The 19,915-nt window shown below is 32.4% G+C and overlaps 2 protein-coding genes across 5 annotated transcripts in view; one reads left to right on the top strand and one right to left on the bottom strand.

Annotated features, from left to right (window-relative positions):
* Positions 1 to 15,749, bottom strand: part of LOC129793993 (basic helix-loop-helix ARNT-like protein 1) — a 66,753-nt gene extending 51,004 nt beyond the window's left edge. Inside the window, exons 1-2 of one of the 2 annotated variants that reach the window (XM_055834546.1) lie at positions 15,525 to 15,749; positions 3,732 to 4,019 (exon numbers count right to left, since the gene is read on the bottom strand). In XM_055834546.1, coding sequence (XP_055690521.1) covers positions 3,732 to 3,985 — 254 coding nt within the window. In that variant the 5' untranslated portion in view covers positions 3,986 to 4,019; positions 15,525 to 15,749. The remainder of the gene's footprint in view (positions 1 to 3,731; positions 4,020 to 15,524) is intronic. The other variant, XM_055834547.1, reaches the window with a different exon arrangement.
* On the top strand, positions 507 to 19,816 carry LOC129794020 (uncharacterized). Of its 3 annotated transcripts, XM_055834594.1 has the most exons (6): positions 14,468 to 15,089; positions 17,211 to 17,382; positions 18,830 to 19,048; positions 19,206 to 19,340; positions 19,409 to 19,469; positions 19,561 to 19,816. In XM_055834594.1, the coding sequence occupies exons 2-6, from the start codon at positions 17,340 to 17,342 to the stop codon at positions 19,652 to 19,654; spliced, it is 552 nt and encodes a 183-aa protein (XP_055690569.1). In that variant the 5' UTR covers positions 14,468 to 15,089; positions 17,211 to 17,339; the 3' UTR covers positions 19,655 to 19,816. The 3 variants fall into 3 exon arrangements, with proteins under 3 accessions (XP_055690571.1, XP_055690570.1, XP_055690569.1); XM_055834596.1 differs by lacking the exons at positions 14,468 to 15,089; positions 17,211 to 17,382 and adding an exon at positions 507 to 602 and having other exon boundaries at positions 19,543 to 19,816; XM_055834595.1 differs by lacking the exon at positions 17,211 to 17,382 and having other exon boundaries at positions 14,467 to 15,089; positions 19,543 to 19,816.
* Positions 19,817 to 19,915: the final 99 nt, after the last annotated feature.

Consider the following 19,915-nt stretch of genomic DNA (forward strand, 5'->3'; position numbering starts at 1 on the left):
TGAGAAAAAATCATGTAGCAGTGGAGACGCCTGGTAGTTTTTGAACGTCTTAATTTTGTTAGAAAAAATGTGTCGCCGTGGAGGCGCCTGGTAATTTCTTAACTTCTCATTTTTTTTTTAGAAAAATAATATTGCAGTGGGGACGCCAGGTGGTGGAAATATAGTCTTATTCAAGAACAAATGGCAAAAAATTAGGAAACCTCGCAGTTCTAGGCTATTCCTCTCTCCTCTAACAGCTTTCCATAATATTATTTTTTTAAACTATTCCCTATAAAAGTCTTTTGGATAATTCCCCAAAAAAATTTTATTAAATAAAATAATAAATTTATTGATAAATTCAGAAAACAGTAGACGTTTGAAATTTCGGAAATATCTTCTCTCAAGTTGCGCTAAGAGTTAGACACACTGTTAAGATTTTTCAACTTTGTGCTTTTTTCTTACAGGTTTTTCAAGAAGTCCCCACATACATTAATTCTCTCATTTTATTATCTTGACGAGAACAAAACTTGAGCGACACCGAGAGACAATTTTGTGTCTTTTTGTGCTTAATACGTGCTTAATACAACGCATATTCGTCGTTTACGTCAGGAAGAAAAAACGAGGTGAGACTCCTTCGTAAGAGTGTTATCCCATGAGAAAAGTCTGTGTGATGACAAAAAAAAGAGAGTCACACATATAAATTTCAATGAAAATATTGCGCCAACTGTTGGCTCAGGTGTATTTATATTAATAAAGTGAAATAAAAAAAAAGAGAGCAACAAACACGAATGAGAATCCGAAGCCGAAAACTCTCACATGTTAAAATAACTTTTGGGAGCGAGAGAGAAAATGATAAAAACAGAAGAATCTGGTAGAACAGGTAGTCAGAGAAAAGAATCTACTAATAAGAATTTAATGAAAGACGATTTGCTTCTTGTCTTTCACGTCTCTTTTAGTGCTTATTCATCAGACACCTCCCCCTCCCCACCTGAGGATAAAAAATCATTACCAAACAGTAATCCATCGCGCAGATTTTTGCGCTTCAACTTAAAAGAAGTAAAATACCTACCACACTTTGCTTACGGATAATTTACTCCCAATGGTCATCAATTACAAGACTTTTTTTTTACTTGCTCTCTAATTGAAAATGAATAAAATAAAAAGCCTATGAGAAAATACCATTCAAGTTTATTTTTAATGTATATTTTTTTTTTCACTTCTGCCTCTCGAAACAGTAAACATTATAATGTTGTTGTGAGTTTTTGTCACTTTGTTCATCATTCTTAAGAGTCCATTAAGTAAATTAATCGCAATTTTACAACACGATCCCTTCCAGGAGGGCAATACAAGTTGTCTGAATTGCAAATAAATTCTGCGTTATAAAACATTTCGCATTTCATGTGGATTTTTAATTTAACATTGTAATTCATTTCTTTCATTTAATTTAACACTGCTAAAAAATATTTTTTTTTAATCCTCTTTCTTTAAGTTGGCAGGAAAAACCTCAATTTCTGTCTAAGCAAATATAATTTTATTGCCTAAAAAAAAATAAAATTTTCATAGAAATTTTATCGTTTTCGGAAATCTAATGTGAATGTTTTAAAATTTTGTAATTTGTTTATCCTAATTAACACGCAAGATCTCAAATAATTTCAATTGAGAAATAAATTTAATAGAATAATAGAATTTTCAATAAAAATTCTCAAGTGATTCTCTTTCACTTTCCAAAGAAATACGCAGACAGATCCTCTGTAAAGAGAAAGATTAGCCTATTTCCCCTCAATTGTGTGAATATAGAGAAAATTTTATGTCCTTCTCCCGCCAAAATCGAGGACAAGTTGAATCCTTGTGAGACTGAAACGCAGATCTTGCGCAATGTTTTTCAATCCCACGCACTCTTCCGTCTTTTTCTCACGCATTTCTCTTGACTATACGACAGAGTTTATATGAAAGCTCCCACTATATACGCACATATATAGAGAGACATTCTATGTAAAGCTTTAACAATTGAAATACATTTTTATTTTATAGAGAGAGAGAAAGGAAAATGTGTCACAGATTTTCTCAACATAAACTTGAGCTGCAAAAATGAAAAGGATGTCGTTTATGGAGGAATGTTTATTAAATTTTTTTTTCTTTTTGAAGAATGATTATATTTGAAAATTTATTCAATTTAGCAAACATTCCAAGAGCATCAAAATTATGCCTTTTGCTCACACACAAGAAATTTACCATAATCACGTACAATTTAGCTGTGATTTTTTACTTTGTAGCTGCCTGCATTACATCAATTTTCTTTACGCATTATTGTCTTTCAATCGGTATAGTCTCCACAAGGTAAGTAATCAAAATGTGGTCAGAAACTTCACCAATTTATACTTGATCGGATGATGGTAAAATAATACTGAAGTGCTGTTTTCACAGCCTAGTGGTTTTTTTTCCTGCAATTTTTTACCACACTTCTCGCGCCAAAAAAAGTACATAATGTACATAAATTAAATAAAAAAAACCTTTAATATGTATGTACATAAAATAATGCTTGAGTGTGAGAGAGATTTAGTAATAGCACCCATAATAAATGGCAAGAAAGAGAGAACTACGCAGTGAATCAAGTGATAATCTTGCAAGATAGACCTTTATCAGTTTGGAGAGAGAAAAAAGTGCATATTGTCGCTTCTATGCGATGAACACACTGCTGCATAGGAGCTCAAGTGCAAACACTTTGAAACTTTGTATTAACACATCTTATATTGAGTAAATTAAATTTTCATTTCTTCGCTCCTTCACAGCACCCCCACACCCCCAAACCCACCCACTTTGCAAAAATTTTCGCACTGTTGCACCCAGAATTGATGTAGAAAATTATGGGAACAGAATAGCCCTGAAAGATTCTTATTTCTCTAATAAAATAAATTCATCTTTTATGTAAATATGTGGAAGAAAATTTGCTGTTTTATGAGAAATATTCAATCATAAACCTTTTTTTTTAAATGACTAAATGACAGTGGAGGCGCCTAGTTGTTTCTAAATGTCTCAATTTTATAAGAAAATATATGTTGCAGTGGAGGCGCCAGGTGGTTATATAATGCAAGCTAATTTAAGGTTTTTTTTAAGGCATCCTAGCATCAAAAATAAAATTTAAAACAAACTGAATTAGATTTTTCAAAACTATTAAAGAAAATTTGCTCTTCTTCTATGAAAAATTTAATCATAAATCAATTGATTTATGCGCGATGCAAGGGTAAATGTCACGCAGCTTATCAACTACATATTTTTTTTCTAATTTCCTTTTTGCAAATTTGTTCCATAACTTTTCGTGTGAGTCTCTGTAAATGTATATCAACACAAATATGATATAGAGATTGTATTTCTTTCTCACACTGCTGAATAGGATTGCATTAGTTCTGAGAAAGAAATAACCAGACAGGAAACGTCGGTGATCAACATGTAGTAATTTCGATGTTTTCTTTACACTTTTTTGCAATAAATTTTTGAGAAAAGAATCTAATTAAAACACTAATTAATGTTAAGCTTCACTGCTTTGTGAATTCATTTGTGCTTAATAAAATATAGAGATAGAAATCTTTTTAAATAACATGACTGCTCTATATTTTTTTTTTTGCATTTATCTATACTAATAGATTTTCCTGTCAGATATTTTGATATTTATATTAATTTGTACATAGCTTTCCTTGCAAAATTCCCATTAATTAATCCAATTAGTAATATCGAAAGAAAAAAAGAGAACTTACCTGATTTTTGTACCATCTCCACTTTTCTTGCCATAATCAATATCCTTCTGTATGACAGTTCGATAGGAATATTGCTCAGAACAGGATTCACTTGACTGTGATTCCCCACTTTCAAAATCACTCTTCATACTCGAAGATTTCAACTTCACAATATCATCATGCTCAACTTCATCCTCCTCCAGTACTGATCCTCCCTTTTTCTTGCCCTTCACCACACCTGCAGGATCCCATGTTTTTTCCCTTCGGCTGTACATATCTATATAATGCCTAGAGCAAACGAAAATGCCTCTGAAACACACAAAAAGAAGAAAACGAGAAAACATTTGAAATTAATTAAGAATTCGCTAATACCATACGTTACACGAATTTCTAAACTAAACAGCATGGAAAAAAAGTTAATTATAAATTTTTCCCCAACGATAAGGTCAAGGTGAGTTGTAATAAAAATGCCCAAGCAATAACACGAGAACAACAGAGAGAGAGAGACTGGTGGAGCACAAAAAAAAACAGAGATTTTTCATCTCAATAGAGCATCTCCCACTGAATTTTAAATATTTCCATTTTAATTAAACACCCAAAATCATCTCATCAGACACCCAGAGCATTATTTTTTATTTAACTCAATTTAAGACTGAATACCCCTAGTTATGTGCTACTGTATATGTATTTTTTCCTCTATATAATATCACAATTTCACGAGTGAAATGTAGGTAGACCCTTTGCCTTCCTTTTGTTATGGCACCTCATCAAATATTCAATCAAGGAGGAATTTTTTTGGGTCTTTATTTGATCACAAAATGAGCGAAATTTTCAAATAGATAAATTGTGAATGAGATGTGAGATTTTTATTTATTTCTCAATGAAGTATTTAACACAAATCCTTCATATTTTTATGAAAATCTATTTAAAATAATTTTATTTTTGTAAAAGCTTGTAAATTTTTGCCTTCATCATATTGTTATTTAAATTAGTACTTGTCAATTATTTCCTAGTCATGATGATAGATAGATTTCCATGCCAATGCTAATGTACAAAATTACACAAATTTCTTCACTGAATTGCTAAAAACAACATTGTAGACATTAAATTTTCATCTATAGGTGGAAAATGAACTGAAATTGCTGTGTATGTAGCAATGATGTATTTTTCTCTGTAATTTCATTGCTCTTATCTATCGTTAAAACTCACATAAGCGTATAGAGAAAGACTTATTGTGGCAAAAAAAATCCATCTAATCATTTCCCCAGTGAATTGCAAAAAGATGCCTGTGTGGTGACATTTTCTGCAACTGTTCTAATCAGTCTAATGGAAGAAAATAAAAGTGCATTCCTTATCATTTCTCCCTTCCTTTAGTCACACCATATACAAAGTCTCTCAGTCTTATCTCCGCCATTACGCCTTTCTAACATCAACATTGTTGAGAAGAAAGACATATTGCATTCTATGTGGAAAAAATCCATTTTATCACTATAAATTAATCTAAAACTTTTAACACAAAACACCATGATAAATTTCATTTAATCATTTAAGACAGAGACAATGTGTGTGGTGTGAAAGGGAAAGAGAAATTCATTTGATTGTCGTTGATCTTTATATTTATTTTTCACATATTACGTGACCTTATTTGTGTTCAAGAGAAGGAAACTGATAGTGATGGTGCAAACAATTTACACAATTTATAACACAAATAATCGGGTTATTAATTAAAATCAACCAAGTTTGTCTACAAAAATTCAATGCAGTTGCAGTTTAAATAAACACTCCAATAAGACTTGTCTCAATACATTCAGAACTAAATGGCTTTATGTACAAGATGTTAACTTCTTTTTTTCTTAAAGAATTCTTGAAATAAATTAACTTATCTTTGTATTATGCGAATTATTCTAAGAAAATACGTAAATATATACTTTATATATGCATAAATTATATGGAAATTCATTCAACAATAAGTAATAAGCTTTTCCAGCTTTTTGCGGATGAAAAACAAGCTAAGCTACCCCTTAAATGTAACCAGCGCCACTAGTTGGAAAACACTAAAAGATGGTAAATTAAATAATTAAAGTTGTTTTACATTTATAGCAGAATTTTAATGTTTATTTTTTCTATAAAAAAGAAGAAAATTAAATATTTTTTTTTAATAAAATCAAAAAATAGAACTTCATAGATAAGAAGAAAAAAGAATGATTTCATTTAATAATGAAATAACCAAAATAACTAAACCTTCTTAATTTTAATAATGCTTTTAAAAAAATCCTCCTCATTGATAAATTTCCATTCTAAGTAGCTGTATAAACCACCACAATACAGAAAGTCTAAATGCATTGGATCATTGCTTATGATCCTCTGGAGGAATGGCATGAGAAAAAAAAAGTTATCAACTCTCCCTTAGTTTCTGAGAATGAAATTCTCAACAGAAATCTCATAAGACACCCTGTCGCATTTGCTTAGAGCCAATCTCATCATTGTCTCAAGCATAAACTTTATCCTCGCATGTAATAAAATACAGTGAGAGAAAAAAAAATCTACATAATAGTCTTTTCAAGGCTATTTTATGGAGCTTTTATTCATATTTAGCATCAAAATATTGTGTCACACACATTTTCTTCCTTTAACACCAAACCACACATTTAGAGAGATGGTGGCAGTGGGTGCCGCGCAGGGGGGGGGGGTGAAAGACCAAGATGTATTCCACTGAGCAATATTATTTTCTTCAAACACACAACAAACATTTTAATATGGGACAAAATGTAATTTCTCCACAGAGATCTCCCCAAAATATGAATTTATTCTAAAATACACTTTGCATAAAGACAACTCAGCAGTTATTCTTCATGCAAAAAATTAAGTGTTTTTTTGTGCCTATACCCTGGCTAAGTAAAACATCTGAAGGTGAAAATACGATAAAGTTTTGAGTGGTTGTAAAAGTGAGCGGTTGAGGTCTTTAAGCTTGATTTTATAAGATCAAATAAAGTGACAAAAAAACACGAGTATAAGGCTATATTTAAATGGCCTATATGTAAAAGCCTAAGAGCTAAGTTTAAAGAATAAATCCACATGGTATAAAGCTCTTTATATGAATTGAAAGGAAAATTCAGCTTTCCAATCTTTTTTATCTTTTTTTCTCGTACCTTCTTCATCTCAAGACATTTATTTTTCGGAGAATAAATAAATATTGAGGAATTTTCTACATGGAGAAATTACAATACTGCCTTAAGTATTTAGACAGACAAAAATACAAAGATGATAAGAATTCCTTGAAGAATCCATAAAGATTTTCTTCCTTAAGTTTATGAGCTTTTAACAAAAAGAAACTTTCATAGCAAAGAACGATTGAGAACTTTCTCATAAACATTTCCCAATGAGCTTTAATTCCAATCACAAAATAATCTACAAGCTTAAGAAATAAGTTTTACCATTTTTCTTCATCCTAAGATTACCCATGGATTTGTTTCTGATTTATTTTATTTACTAATATGTACGTTAAAAATACTCATAGAAGACAGACTAAACACAACGCAGACCCGATAGAAAAGAAAACAAGAAATAACCACGATAAAATATTTAATTGTTACTTCAGAGTAAAGCTCACAATTATGCTGCTTCATTGAAGTTCGTCTCTGAGTAGGTTCTTGAGCAAAAAATACACACACCGCCAAAAATAAATACACCGTGACAAAAAATAATAGATGTAAGATAAGCACACAAATAAGCATCAAGAAACCAGTCGAGAAATCACTTGAAATTTTCCACGAACTAATTAAATCTTGGGCAAAACAAGACAATTACATCCTACGATAGAATCAAGGGAAATTTAATATTATTCTTTTTTTCCTTCAGCTTAGGAGAACTGAGGGGAAAAGCTTTCAGTGCCAAATCAATGATATGTGAAATCCAAAAATGCTATTTTCATCCAACAAAATACCCTTGATAATAATCTCCTTCACTGCATTTCGTATCCAAAAAAAAATTCTCGGAAGTTCATTTTGCAAAAGAAAAGATATAAGTTTGTATACATGTACATGAAATAATCAGTATAATCTATTTTTATCATATCACACCGTCGTCACACATAAAACATCAAGTGAATTCAATCCAAATTACACGAGGAAGAAGCCAGATGTACTTTGCTATATGTTAGAAGTTGCATTAAATAGATAAACTAAAAAGGAATCGTAAAAAAGGACGAAAAAGCTTTCTTTTGAAAAAATTATAAGAAAAGCTTTTAAAAGTTTAAGTTTAAGTTTAAAGGGCTTAAAATTTTAAGTCAGTTTTTAAATCGGTCTTTAAATTTTAAGTTAGATTTTTTTTAGTCTGACCTAAAATTTTTCGTCGGGTTTGGATTTTCCTGAGTTGTCCTGAAAAATATGTAAGATTTTCTGATTAAAGAACTTGAATTTGATTAAAAAATAAGTCTTAAATTGTATTGAATAGAGAACAAGAAACTTATGAAAGTTAAGTCTAGGACTTCATTATAATATTACTTATTATTTTATTTATTATTTTATTTTTTTTATAAATTCCTGACAATTCAGGAAAATCCAAGCCCAACTTAAAAATTTTAAGTCAGACTTGAAAAAACTGACTTAAAACCTTAAGACCGACTTAAAATTGTAAGCCCGACGGAGTAGTGAATTCCGCCCAGGGTTAACAGAAAATTCTAAAAGCTCTTTAAGAGTTAGAATCTCATTTTAAAAAGCTTTCAGCTACAAATCAAAAATCTTTTAATTTGTGGCTTTTATTACATTTTTATTTCATTTATATCTAAATTTTTGAATTCATTCCACCCCAATTGACGGTATTGTATATAGTTTTCCAAAGTGATAGATTGCAATATATGTAGTCTTGTAGTGGCCTTCGAGTGTGGGTAAGAAAAAAAAAATAACGACAACTTGTTGGGGGTACAAGTCTAACTATTCAATGGCATGAAACTGAGATAATGAGAAGCTTGATTAAGGGATGTTTATTCGCCCTTGACGACGTTACTTCATGGGTGGTAGCGCGTGGTTCTAGCTATGATTTTATTTATCCCTATACAAAGTTAAAAAATTCCTCCCCGTGCCTCACTTTTCTTAGTATTCTTTCATAAAGAACAAGTAGCATAAAATACAACTAAATTATTTAAGAAGTTCCTCAAAAGGGAGTGATTTTAGGGAGGTTTAATAATGTTGGTGAGTAACAAGGCTTTCTACACAAAAAAAAATTTAAATTCTTTACCCAGTATTGGCATAAAAATAAATTCTAAAAAAAGAATCTTTCAAGAAAATTCTCTTGAAAGGAAAGAAAAATAAATAAACAAATCTAATTATAAAATTTCCAATCATAAAACATATTTTCAAGCCTATTGAGAGCCCACCAACAATTCAGTGAACCTCTCAAAATTATATTCAAACTTGTGAGCAAATTATGCATATGCTTCCAGTCAATTTATCAGGGCAACACTCTTATGAGATAAAAAAAGCATATATACACCGTCTTATAAGCTAAATTTTTTAAAATGTCACACTGTGCGATAAACAAATTTCACGACCATTTACATATTCTTGACAAAAGCATGACATTCCCATTTGTCCTAATTACAATTTTGTGAAAAATGCCATGTTTCGTATCAAGGAGACCTCACCATTAGTCCCAGAGACTAATCATAGGGTAATTGGGGACCATTCTCCTATGAAGGAGCAAGAAAAAAATAATAATAATTAAGCTCTACAGCTAGATAATACCACATTATCACTAATTGCAGCCCAAAGGTATATATAGCTAGAGAGAGAAAAAAAAGTCGTCTGAAGATATTTTTATTCTTGGAAGAAACGAGTTTCTCAAGAGTATTCCCTTGCCTATATAGTAATACTTTTGTGTGTTCTTTAGGGAGACTTGAAGACGTCTCAGTTGCACTTTTTTCATTATAAAAATATCATTTCCTTAATTTGCGTGAAATGCGCGCAGTGTCTGATGAAAATCAAATTGCACACGCTTCGTATTTCTGCTTTTATCAGCAAGCATTCTTTGCATTTATATTATATTCTGTGTTGTATATATGCCTATAAAATACGATGCACTTTGCAATAGCTTTTACCTACCTTTTATTGTTTTTTTTTTCACATTATATAGACCTCAACACCTCCGCACCATTCATCGTGCATAAATTCTTTACACAAATATCGTATTTTTCTCGTGTTACATTTTTAGATTTTTGTCGCATAGCTTATGAATCTTCCATGTCCCGCTTTCTTGATGCCCGCACCACTTCACCTTCTTCACGTCTCTCTTGTGTATGTAGTGTTGGAGTTTGTTATTTTGATTCCGACATGTTTGTTTACGTTCTACCATTCCCCACCCCCCCAAACATTTATTGATATTTTCTTCTTCGGCATACCCTCACACCTTCCCAGTCCCCCTCTTACTATGAGAAGCAACCCAGTGTGTGTCCTCCTTTTCCAACATCTCAATTTCATCCTACTATATGCGAAACATCCCACAAATAGAATTTGACCATTCGTAGACAGGATACAATTTCCGCTACAGCAGTATCCCCCATAATTACCTGAACAAATTACCTGATAATTCAATTAGGGAATTTTTTTGCTTCCTCTTTAAGAATAGAGACCCAGATGCGGATACATACAACACACATCACAAGGATACGATATTTTCTTTACCGTTTTATGTAATTAATGCTTGCTTTGCCTATGCCTAATAACAGCAACATAATTCTTTATCCTTGGGTAAATGTATAATATATTTCTTATACTTTCTTTTAGAACCTTATAGGAATGTCCTGATGAGGACTTTAAGGTTTCTTTTGACTGATACCTACATAATTTTCGCATTACCTCATAAATTATAGAGAAAAATATATAGGTAGTCAAGTCATAGGTATGTGAGGCTGAAGCCTGAAAGAGGAAAATAATTCCTGATAAATCTCATCAGGATGCCTATATTTGAGTTTTCTTTAATAAAAGATTTCCAAGAAATTGTTCGAATTAATGTAGAATTACAAGGAAATGAATATTTCTTTTTCTTATTTGTTTTTAGAAAATTAATAACAATTTTTCAAGTAGTTAGACTGAAATTTAGGAAATTTCTAAATCAATAAAATAAGTATCTTAGCAACTATACATATTAAAGAAATAAAATTGATGAAAAAAATAATAAAATTCCCTCTTCGTTACCCAAAATCTCATACATCATTTTGTCCTTTTTCACTCTCATCGTCCACTCAGGAGAAATCAGATTTTCAGGATGATTCTTAAGGATAATCAGTCACAATGGAGACAGAACAATTTATCAAAATAATTAACTCTCAGTCCTGCCAAATTATTTTGTCATTTTTAAGGGAAAAAAAGAAGAAATCTTCCTGCAAGAGGCTTTTCATCAAATCAACCTGATGGTCTTTTAATATGAACACAATCGATTGCAAAAAAAATACATCAAGATGAACTCACGTATACGTAATTAGCTCACATAAAATGAAATATGTGATTTTAATGTTTGACATCATTTACATTGGCCTTTAGATGTTTTAGATACCAAATTTTTGAGATATTTTGAAATTTATTTAAGTCAATAGATACAAAGGCGTGGTATAAATCATAAATTTAATTACTTTCTTTGACATTTTTGACGTAGTCTCGGTGGAATGTTCGGTAGCCCTCTCCTTGTGCTTCTGTGTGATACTCATACAAACACCAAAGTTGAGAGGAAAAAGGGAAAACGTCTCTGTATGAAGTGGGTCAGGTTGATTAAAACCAACCTTGTTGAGAATTAAATTTATCCCACTAATCGAAATTATATCTTCTTTCGCAAATTACCCCCTGATGGGTACAAAGGGAAAATTTTCTCTTTGAGTTCATTTAATTGTGTACACACTAATGTACGTTATCAGTTATTGTATATTGTCTGGCCCTTTTCGCAGTACATAATGCTCCTCTCTACCTTTTCTTCCCATCCACCCACACCGCTCACCCCCATCAGCTCCCCCATTCCCCGCAGTCTACTAAGCAAAAGCACATAGAGCAGCAACTCTACAGAGAGATATTAACGAGGAAGAATTGGAGAAGAAGAACGAAAAAATATTCACCTAATAAAGAAAACCAATGCACAAATATAGGGTCTTATATCAGTGTAAATAAAAGCAAATTGTGTAGTACGTTATAGACAAATATAGCCAAATTGGGCAGACACGACATGGAGATCTTGTAAAGCTCACCGATATGGGGCCCTCTTCTCGTTTTTTTTTCTTCCTCTATTCTCTCATCTGCTTGGCTTTTCCCATATCACCACCATATTTCAGTCAACCCATTCTTATGTAAATGTATAAATCACGCTTGGACTACGCAACATTTTTGCAATCAAGCTGGATTTTGATGGTGTTGCCTACCGAGAGAAAACACACTGCGGAATCCCTTTTTTGCTCCATCTATACCAAATCTTCCTCACAAGCTTTTCCGTTTTCTTTATCACACACAGAGGATTCACAAATGAGAAAATGACAAGAGGCAAAAAAACCCCAAATGTCTTCTTTTTGTACACATAGTGACGCTAAATCTATGATTTCCGCCCATGATAGGCAATGACAAATAATCCCAAAAGCATATTCCTTTACACTTCTTCATATGACTTCTTTTTCTCTTCCCTTTTTTTCTTTAGTAAAAATTGGGTAAACAAGGACTTTGTTATTGAGCTTTCAAGGAAATAATTTTGATAGTTTTTTTTTCCAACGTAAAGCTCCTTCAGTAGACTAATTCTAAATTAATTCATTGAGTCACGTCATTGAATTTTTTTCTATTTTTTCAACCGCATTTATATATCTCTCTATATGCAGAAATTTATACTTCAGGCAACTTTTGACATCATCCTGGATTGGTTCCAAGACTTTACTGTGAGAGATAAATGTTTGTATACAAATTACCAACACATTTATACCTACTAAATAAAATGAGGAGTGATACTTGAAGGAGAAATGACAAGCTTTTAACCTCTATCACACCCTACTCCTCAAATTGCCACTTTGTAGAGTTGACGAAATTATATACATATACCTACACCAAAATTATTAGCTCTCTAGTAGAACTATCTCTAATTTTAACTTTAAGCTCAAAGGTTCTTTTGATATTTGTTTTGCAATTTAATTAGTAAAGAATTTTGTACCTATGGGAAAAAGCTTTATTGCTTCGTTTTGAACTTTAACTCTTCAGAAACTTAAAATTATTTTCGTAAATTTTATTGCAGTGTGATGTTGATTTTTAATATGTTCAGTTCACTATTTCTTCATAATATTTTTATTTAATAAAATAATCACGTTCAAAATTATCAGAAAAAAAATTCTTAAAGAACATTTTAATTCGGTAAGAACTAAAAATAAAATAAAACTTTTGATAGGTTGATAAATTCAAGAAAAGTATTTTCACTGGCTACCACTCACTTAATTTGAAAATTATTATAAAATCCATTCTCTTTTATTTTCTATTTCGTAATTTTTAATTAATATTTTTTAGGTATTTTTGGAGAAAGTTTTCAAAGATCTTAAAAAAGGATGTTTAATTAATTTGATAAGTTACTTAAAAGCGCCTTTAATTGGCTCAAAGTCTTCAAATCAAAAATTGAAAAATATCATACTGCGGAGCACGACTGTATAATTTTATTTATTTTTTTCTTGATATGAGATGAAAACTTATTAAAGCCGTGAGAAAAAAATCCCTCAAAAGAAAACGAAAGCAAAACTATGAAAATTTAATAATTATAGCCTTGTTTTAAGGCTTTGAAATTGAATTTAAAGGGAATCATAAGCTAGATCGGCTAGATCTCTGTACTCTAGGTAATAAGTGTTGTAAGTTAGAGGAATAAAAAGAGCATTTAGTGGTCTTTATAATGGTACCAAATATAAGAATATTGCTGTTTTTTTTATACCATATTTATCTCATGCTGCGCGGACCTTTGGAGGTCGGAATTAGGCCACGTTCCCCTAATCTATTTTGTTTATTTTGTACCTAATTAATGCTTAAAAGATTTTTATGAATGCAATTGGATTGCTTTTCCTGAGAGTCAAAGATAATTTTAAGCATTTTAAAGCTCTTAACCCTTTAGCGTCCAACGTGAAACATAAAAACATTGAAACATGCTCTATTTTATCGCGATTTTTATTCTATGAATTTTTTTAGAGGACTTTTCTCATTCAGAACGTCTTCTTTGACCCCTTATGCGTGAATTTACGTTTGGGTCAGCGTATGACTCAAAAAACGTTAAAGGGTTAAACTATTCAACTTTTAAGGCTCCTTAACTCTTTTATTTAATTTTATCAAATAAAATAATAAAGTGACCGGAAGACCCGAAAGAATTCTACCTGAGGAAGGAGGCATACGTCTCCGAAACGTATTAAATGCGAAGAATTTCTGAATTTCAAACCCTGTCTTTTACTCTCCCGTCGTACACATAATTGCTTCCAAAACTATAACCTATTAGACTCTGTTCCTTCAAAATGAACTTAAAGAAAAGAATTTGTAAAGAATGCCTTCAAAAAAAAATTCAACCCTCCAATACATTCTTTTGAAAATTAATTCCTTCACTAAAAAGCCACATAAGAAGTAAATAATCCTAAACACAATGTAATGTGATATGTATATTGTATAATAGATAAATTTTTGAAGGGGATTTGGTCTATTATTCATTCATACATACATACATATCGTACCAACCAAAAATCACGCATGAAACTCTCAAATTTATTGATTGATATCAAGGGCTCTCTATCTCTCGGTGAAGTGCAATTCGTGACCACCATTCGCATTCCCTTTTCGCAGCTGACAAAGCCACCAGCAAGCGCGTATTTTACCCATGACCTCGCCTCTAAAATTGAACTTGTGCCTTCGTTGTTGGAGTGTTTTAGGCGAATATGTATATTGTACATTATATATGGAAATTTTTATTGGAAAAATGTTATTTAGCGGGATTTTCTCTCATGATGCGGGAGCTGGTCGGTTGCGGCAGGGATTGCGCTCGAAGGCGTTAGATTCTTGAGATTTGAGTGAGTGTCTCTTGTCGGTGTATATAATACGCGGAGCACCCATCAAAGCTCGAGCAGCGGGTTCTATGAGTTTGTGAGGAGTGAATGGGCATATAGTGGGAATAGTTTGGTGCTGGTTGTGAGGTTGTTGACCTGCCGACAGTGTACATAAAACTCCCATCTCCTAGGGCAACAACAACTGCAGCAGAACCCCGACACAGATGGGCCTCTGCCGGCTGTGTCAATGCAGCACCGAAATACCATTAGAGGGGGTCTATTTTGGATGATTTCTAAGACACCCGGCGAGCCCCCAGAGAGGCAACCGAGTGTACAGAGAAACAACCAGAAATAAATCCAAGGTCAGATTAATTCACATCTCGCGGGGATCTTTCCGATGATTTTGCCTTGACAATAAAATTAAAATATCAGTGAGAATACAGCCGCGGAATCCGCGGGAGAGTGCGAGAGATCCGTGGGCTTTTGTAAATACTCATTGTGTTACGTAAACATTCACGAGACATGCCGGAGAAGACCCAGATTGTCCCCAAAGAGAGCGAGTAACTAAACTAACCACCAAATGAGCAACCAAGAACAAATCTCGCCACCATTATTTCGCCGCTTCCACACTGATAACGAGCTCATACTGCTTTTGCAAAAAGATCCTTGAAAGATTATCAGTAACCCCGCGAAAAAAAAACGTCTCCCAAATTCTCTCTCGCGTATCGCCCCAGAAAAATTAAAGCTAAACAAATTTCGTCGGAGGAGGTGATAAAAAAAATCAATGGGGTACTCACAGAAAACTTTACAATCACGATGACGACACTGAATTACGCGGATTCTCACGAATTTCCCACACGGAACAACTTGAACATGAATCTACGCAGTAAAAGGATAAATTGTTGGCATATTTTTTACAATTATTTATGCATTTTCTACGCAGAATTTCCGTATCAAAAAATTTTCCTTCACAAAATATAAACACAAAAACACTTTGACATCGATGTAGTGTCATCACAGCCACATAAAGAAGCTCAATGTTATTTGTCTGCTCTTCTCCGCGGAAGAGTCTGTGGAAAATCTACATTAAGCTAAACTTGAGAATATTTTTGAGCTCAAACCTGGATTTTTTTTTAATTTTTTTATTTATCAATTAATAGTTTAATAAAATTCAGGAAGTTTGCATTTTTCTTTTGACTTTTAGAGTCAAAAGAAATTATTTTCTAACTAAAAATCCAAAGCACTGAATAAATATATAATAAAAAGATTTTCAAACGTTAGAATCAAATCAATCACTAGAGATTAAATGTCTAACTAAAGAAAGTAAATGTCAAACGTAAGAATTAATTGAAGAAAATGTCATAAACTGCTAATTCGAATAGAAACGGCTTAATGTTCTGGAATCCTTTCATTTTAATTCATAATTCAGTATTTATTGAATTATAGAAAAGTCATAATTTATTTAAAAAAAAACAATTTTCTTGCTTAACTCTGGAGGATTTTGCTGGCCAAAGTGGCCAATTCGACATTTTTTAAATCTTCAAAGAATAAAATTTCTTTAAAATATCGGGATAATTTCTACATCTGTGTGTAGGGAAATTCCATTACTTCAAGATCGTCCAAAGAAAACTTGGAAAAATACTTTCTTTTGATAGAAAATGAAGGTCAAACTTTTGAGATTAGAAACCTCGATCCTCCAAGTGTAAAAGCTTGTGTAGAAAGTTCTTTGGGCAAATGGAGCATTATTGAGATTATTGGAGAATTTTTTATGCTTTTTATTGCAATATCTAATACCTCTTAAATTTTTTTTTAATAGAAATTCAATGCAAATTAACACAAAATGGGTTAAAAGGGTTAAAATAACGAAAAGAATTGAGAAATTTGAACAATTTCCGCGGAATTTGAAGGAAATTCGTAACTGTCGATAAGTAGCGGGAACTTCAGGAACCAAAAAAGCGCGCGAGAATTTATATCGAATTTAAATCGATCACATCGGCTTAATTAACGGTTTTTGAGAATATTTTTCATGGCAAAAGTAACTGAAATTCTTACCAAAAAAAATCTCAAAATTATTGTTATTTCACGCATTTTTATCATTAACTAATTACGATATATTAAATCTTTAGAGTTTTCCTTTATTACACAAAAATAATCTCCTCCAACGCATTTTTATCAATGTTTCCAAAAAAGTTCATTATCCTTAAGGAAGGTGGTGACTAGACTCTCACACCCACAATACAGCTCAAATAGACATGATTGAGGGCTAATAAATTGATCTGCAAGTCATCCAGGATGATAAAAATGAGTCGAGAATTGATGATAAAACTGATTAAGACAGTTTCCGCCCACTTGGTAGCATAACTATTCTGCTGATTTTAGCATAAATTTCTTCCTAAAGTCACACGCATGTCCGTTGTGGAGCCCTACGGGTCCATATAAATGTGATTAGGGCGATTATGTGCATTTCACTTGACTTTCAACAGGTTATCGCAACAGTAAGAGCGAGCGTGGTTGTGTGCAAAATTGCCAAAGAAAATCCTTTTCAAATAATTAAATCCCTTCAATCTCTTTTATTCGTGAACATCGTGAAAAATAATATTGTGCTAAATATAATGGCAGTGTATGGAATTTTCCTTCTAATTACGCTTTTTTCGGGTGAGTGTGTTTAGAAGTTCTTTTTTTAAACAATCTTCTTTTTATTACCAAAAGTTCTCACTTCTTCCTGAGGAGGGAATTACCAAGAAAATACTCTCCACCCATTTTTGTGGAAAAGCGCAACAAAGAGGGCAATTCATTGTCAATTAAGAAATTACTTTGCTGAGGAGGTTTCAAATTTCATTCAACAGAATTCAAATATAGACGAGCAATTAGTCACAGGTTTTACCTCAAAATTACTCTCTTCTACCAAAATCCTCGTCCCGAAATTAGGGTTGGTCCGTTTCGAGGAGGGCGCTTTTATGTGGTCAGTTTGTGGCTAAACTCCTTGTATAACGAATTCCATAAAATCAATTAATGTTACCCTGATTGGGAATCCTCGATTTATTTGATGAATTAAAGTCAATATAAATATAACGAAAAGCTTAATTTAAAAAATCAAATATAAAAATGTTACTAAAGCGTGATAATTTCCATGATATTACTCTTTGAGAACTATTTAAACGTTTGCCTTTCATAAATTTTCTTGCATTTTAGGATTAAATAAATAAATATAGTAAAAGTATACTTATAAAAGCAAATAAAGAAGTTTAAATTAATTAATTTAAAACAAATAAGACGAATATTTTATGGTTTAATTTGCTACCTTTTTCTGGGAATACGAGGTTAAATTGAAAGAAAAAAGCTTTTTAGTTTAATAATTAGAGCTTTGCAAAGTTAATTGATATAGTACTTGCAAAAAAATCATTAAAAATTGAGAGAATATCTTGGAGGACGCCAGGTATTTTTGTTGCATTTAAAAAACTTTTTTTTTAATGTCTTATAAGTTGATTTTCTTAACTATTAAGAATTTTTTGAAATTTTCGCTAAATCTGATTTCAAAATTGTCCTCCTAACTAAAATTCATTGAATTTCGTAAAAAAAATTCTAAAATTCTTCCTTTAACCCTTTTAAACAAATATATTTGATTTTTATTTATTTGATGAAAGGGGTTGCATTGTAGCTGGGTCCTTGATGATTTCCCTAGTCTACAAAAAATTACCAAATGTACTAGTAAATTGGATAAATCTGTCTTAAAGCTCGCCTCATTTATTAAAGTTAATTTTAAGTTACAATTATGTACAATTTATTTCACAAAACCAATTAAACGTGTCATGACCCTTTGCACCCCATATATGTATGTACCTACCTATTAAAATTTCAAAAAGAGAGTAATATACACCTAGACGACATATTGATGAAATAATAGTCTTATTCCACCCCCATAAAGCTCACTGTAAAGCACTTGTACGTGACGAAATAAAATATGTATTAACGTCCAAGCCCCCCTAATTAATTAGCTTCACGGTGATGAGAAGCCACATCAAAGTCAATTTGTATTTTGTGGAGGGTGCAAATGGTTTATTTATGGTTCCACCTCTTTTTTGGCTTTTCATCTTTGGCACAGCTTCCGGCATGGTGAGAGCATCAGGGGTTGGTGGTGAGGTGGCCCTCGAGGATGTCTGGGGTGGTGATGAAAGTGTCGAAGACCCATGGCCGCCCGGTAATTTCCTCCAGGAGCACGAAATCCGCGACACGGGTGAAAAGAGGAGCGCCCTGCGGGCCACGATGGCGCGTCGTTCGCAGAAAAGCAAAGAGGAACAATTTATACCCTCAATAAGTGTCGGTGGGTATGATGGATGACAATGTGGTTGTGGTGTGATGAGTAATTGCTGCTGAAGATTTAATTTACATTTTTTTTTCACTTTAAAACTTATCGCACCCACAATGACCTTTTGGGATGCAAAATAAAATGCAAATTGTTGGCAATGTGCATTCAACAGGTGCTCTCACCAATTTACGTGGCTTCTTTGACAACCTCAAGTACAATCTGGAGAGTTTGGAGTCAAAAGCACTAACCCCGAATCAAGTGAGATTCCTCACCTCGTCCAATACACCACCTGAGAATTTTAAATACGGTCAGTAAGAGCTTGGCCCCAGTTTCCTCTTATTCTTTCTTCTTTATTTTTTTTTTAATTTTTTACAGAATATGTTGAGGAAAACCAAATCAAACCAACAGGAACAGCAGCTTTTCTCCACGCCATCAGGTACTCTAAAAATATCATGCAAGGAAACATTGCAAAAAAAATCTCGAATAATCAATTCCGAATTTAAATGTAGACTTTGTCCTCGTTGCAGACACCATCGCCCATCAAATCGCATCCGTACGTTGGTCCCAATGAATGCGGAGCCCTACCGAAATCCAGCACTCTACTATGCAGGCAGGAAGTAAGACAGGAAGCAACGTATACAATGAATGTTGAGAAAGGGCCAAGAAAACTTCCTCTTTGTGTTGTTTTTCCGACTAATGCAATAATTATTATGTTCTTCTACACAATCTTCAATGGGAATTAATGGTCATTCAAATAAATTTATGTGTGTTCATTGCAAGAAATGCAAACAAGTCTTTTCTTTATATATTTACCATTTAGTGGAATCTTTATGATTTTGGTTTATGCTTAATTTATGGATTTTCTGGGTTTTCCATGAGTTT

The sequence above is a fragment of the Lutzomyia longipalpis genome, chromosome 3, assembly GCF_024334085.1.
Source record: "Lutzomyia longipalpis isolate SR_M1_2022 chromosome 3, ASM2433408v1".
In the NCBI taxonomy this organism is placed as follows: Eukaryota; Metazoa; Arthropoda; class Insecta; order Diptera; family Psychodidae; genus Lutzomyia; species Lutzomyia longipalpis.

Bases quoted from the DNA above. Each gene is read 5' to 3' on its own strand.
- LOC129794020 (XM_055834594.1), top strand. From the start codon at position 17,340: ATGGCAGTGTATGGAATTTTCCTTCTAATTACGCTTTTTTCGG. The intron at 17,383-18,829 runs GTGAGTGTGTTT...TCTTTGGCACAG, and splicing joins TCTAATTACGCTTTTTTCGG to CTTCCGGCATGGTGAGAGCA. The intron at 19,049-19,205 runs GTGGGTATGATG...TGCATTCAACAG, and splicing joins TATACCCTCAATAAGTGTCG to GTGCTCTCACCAATTTACGT.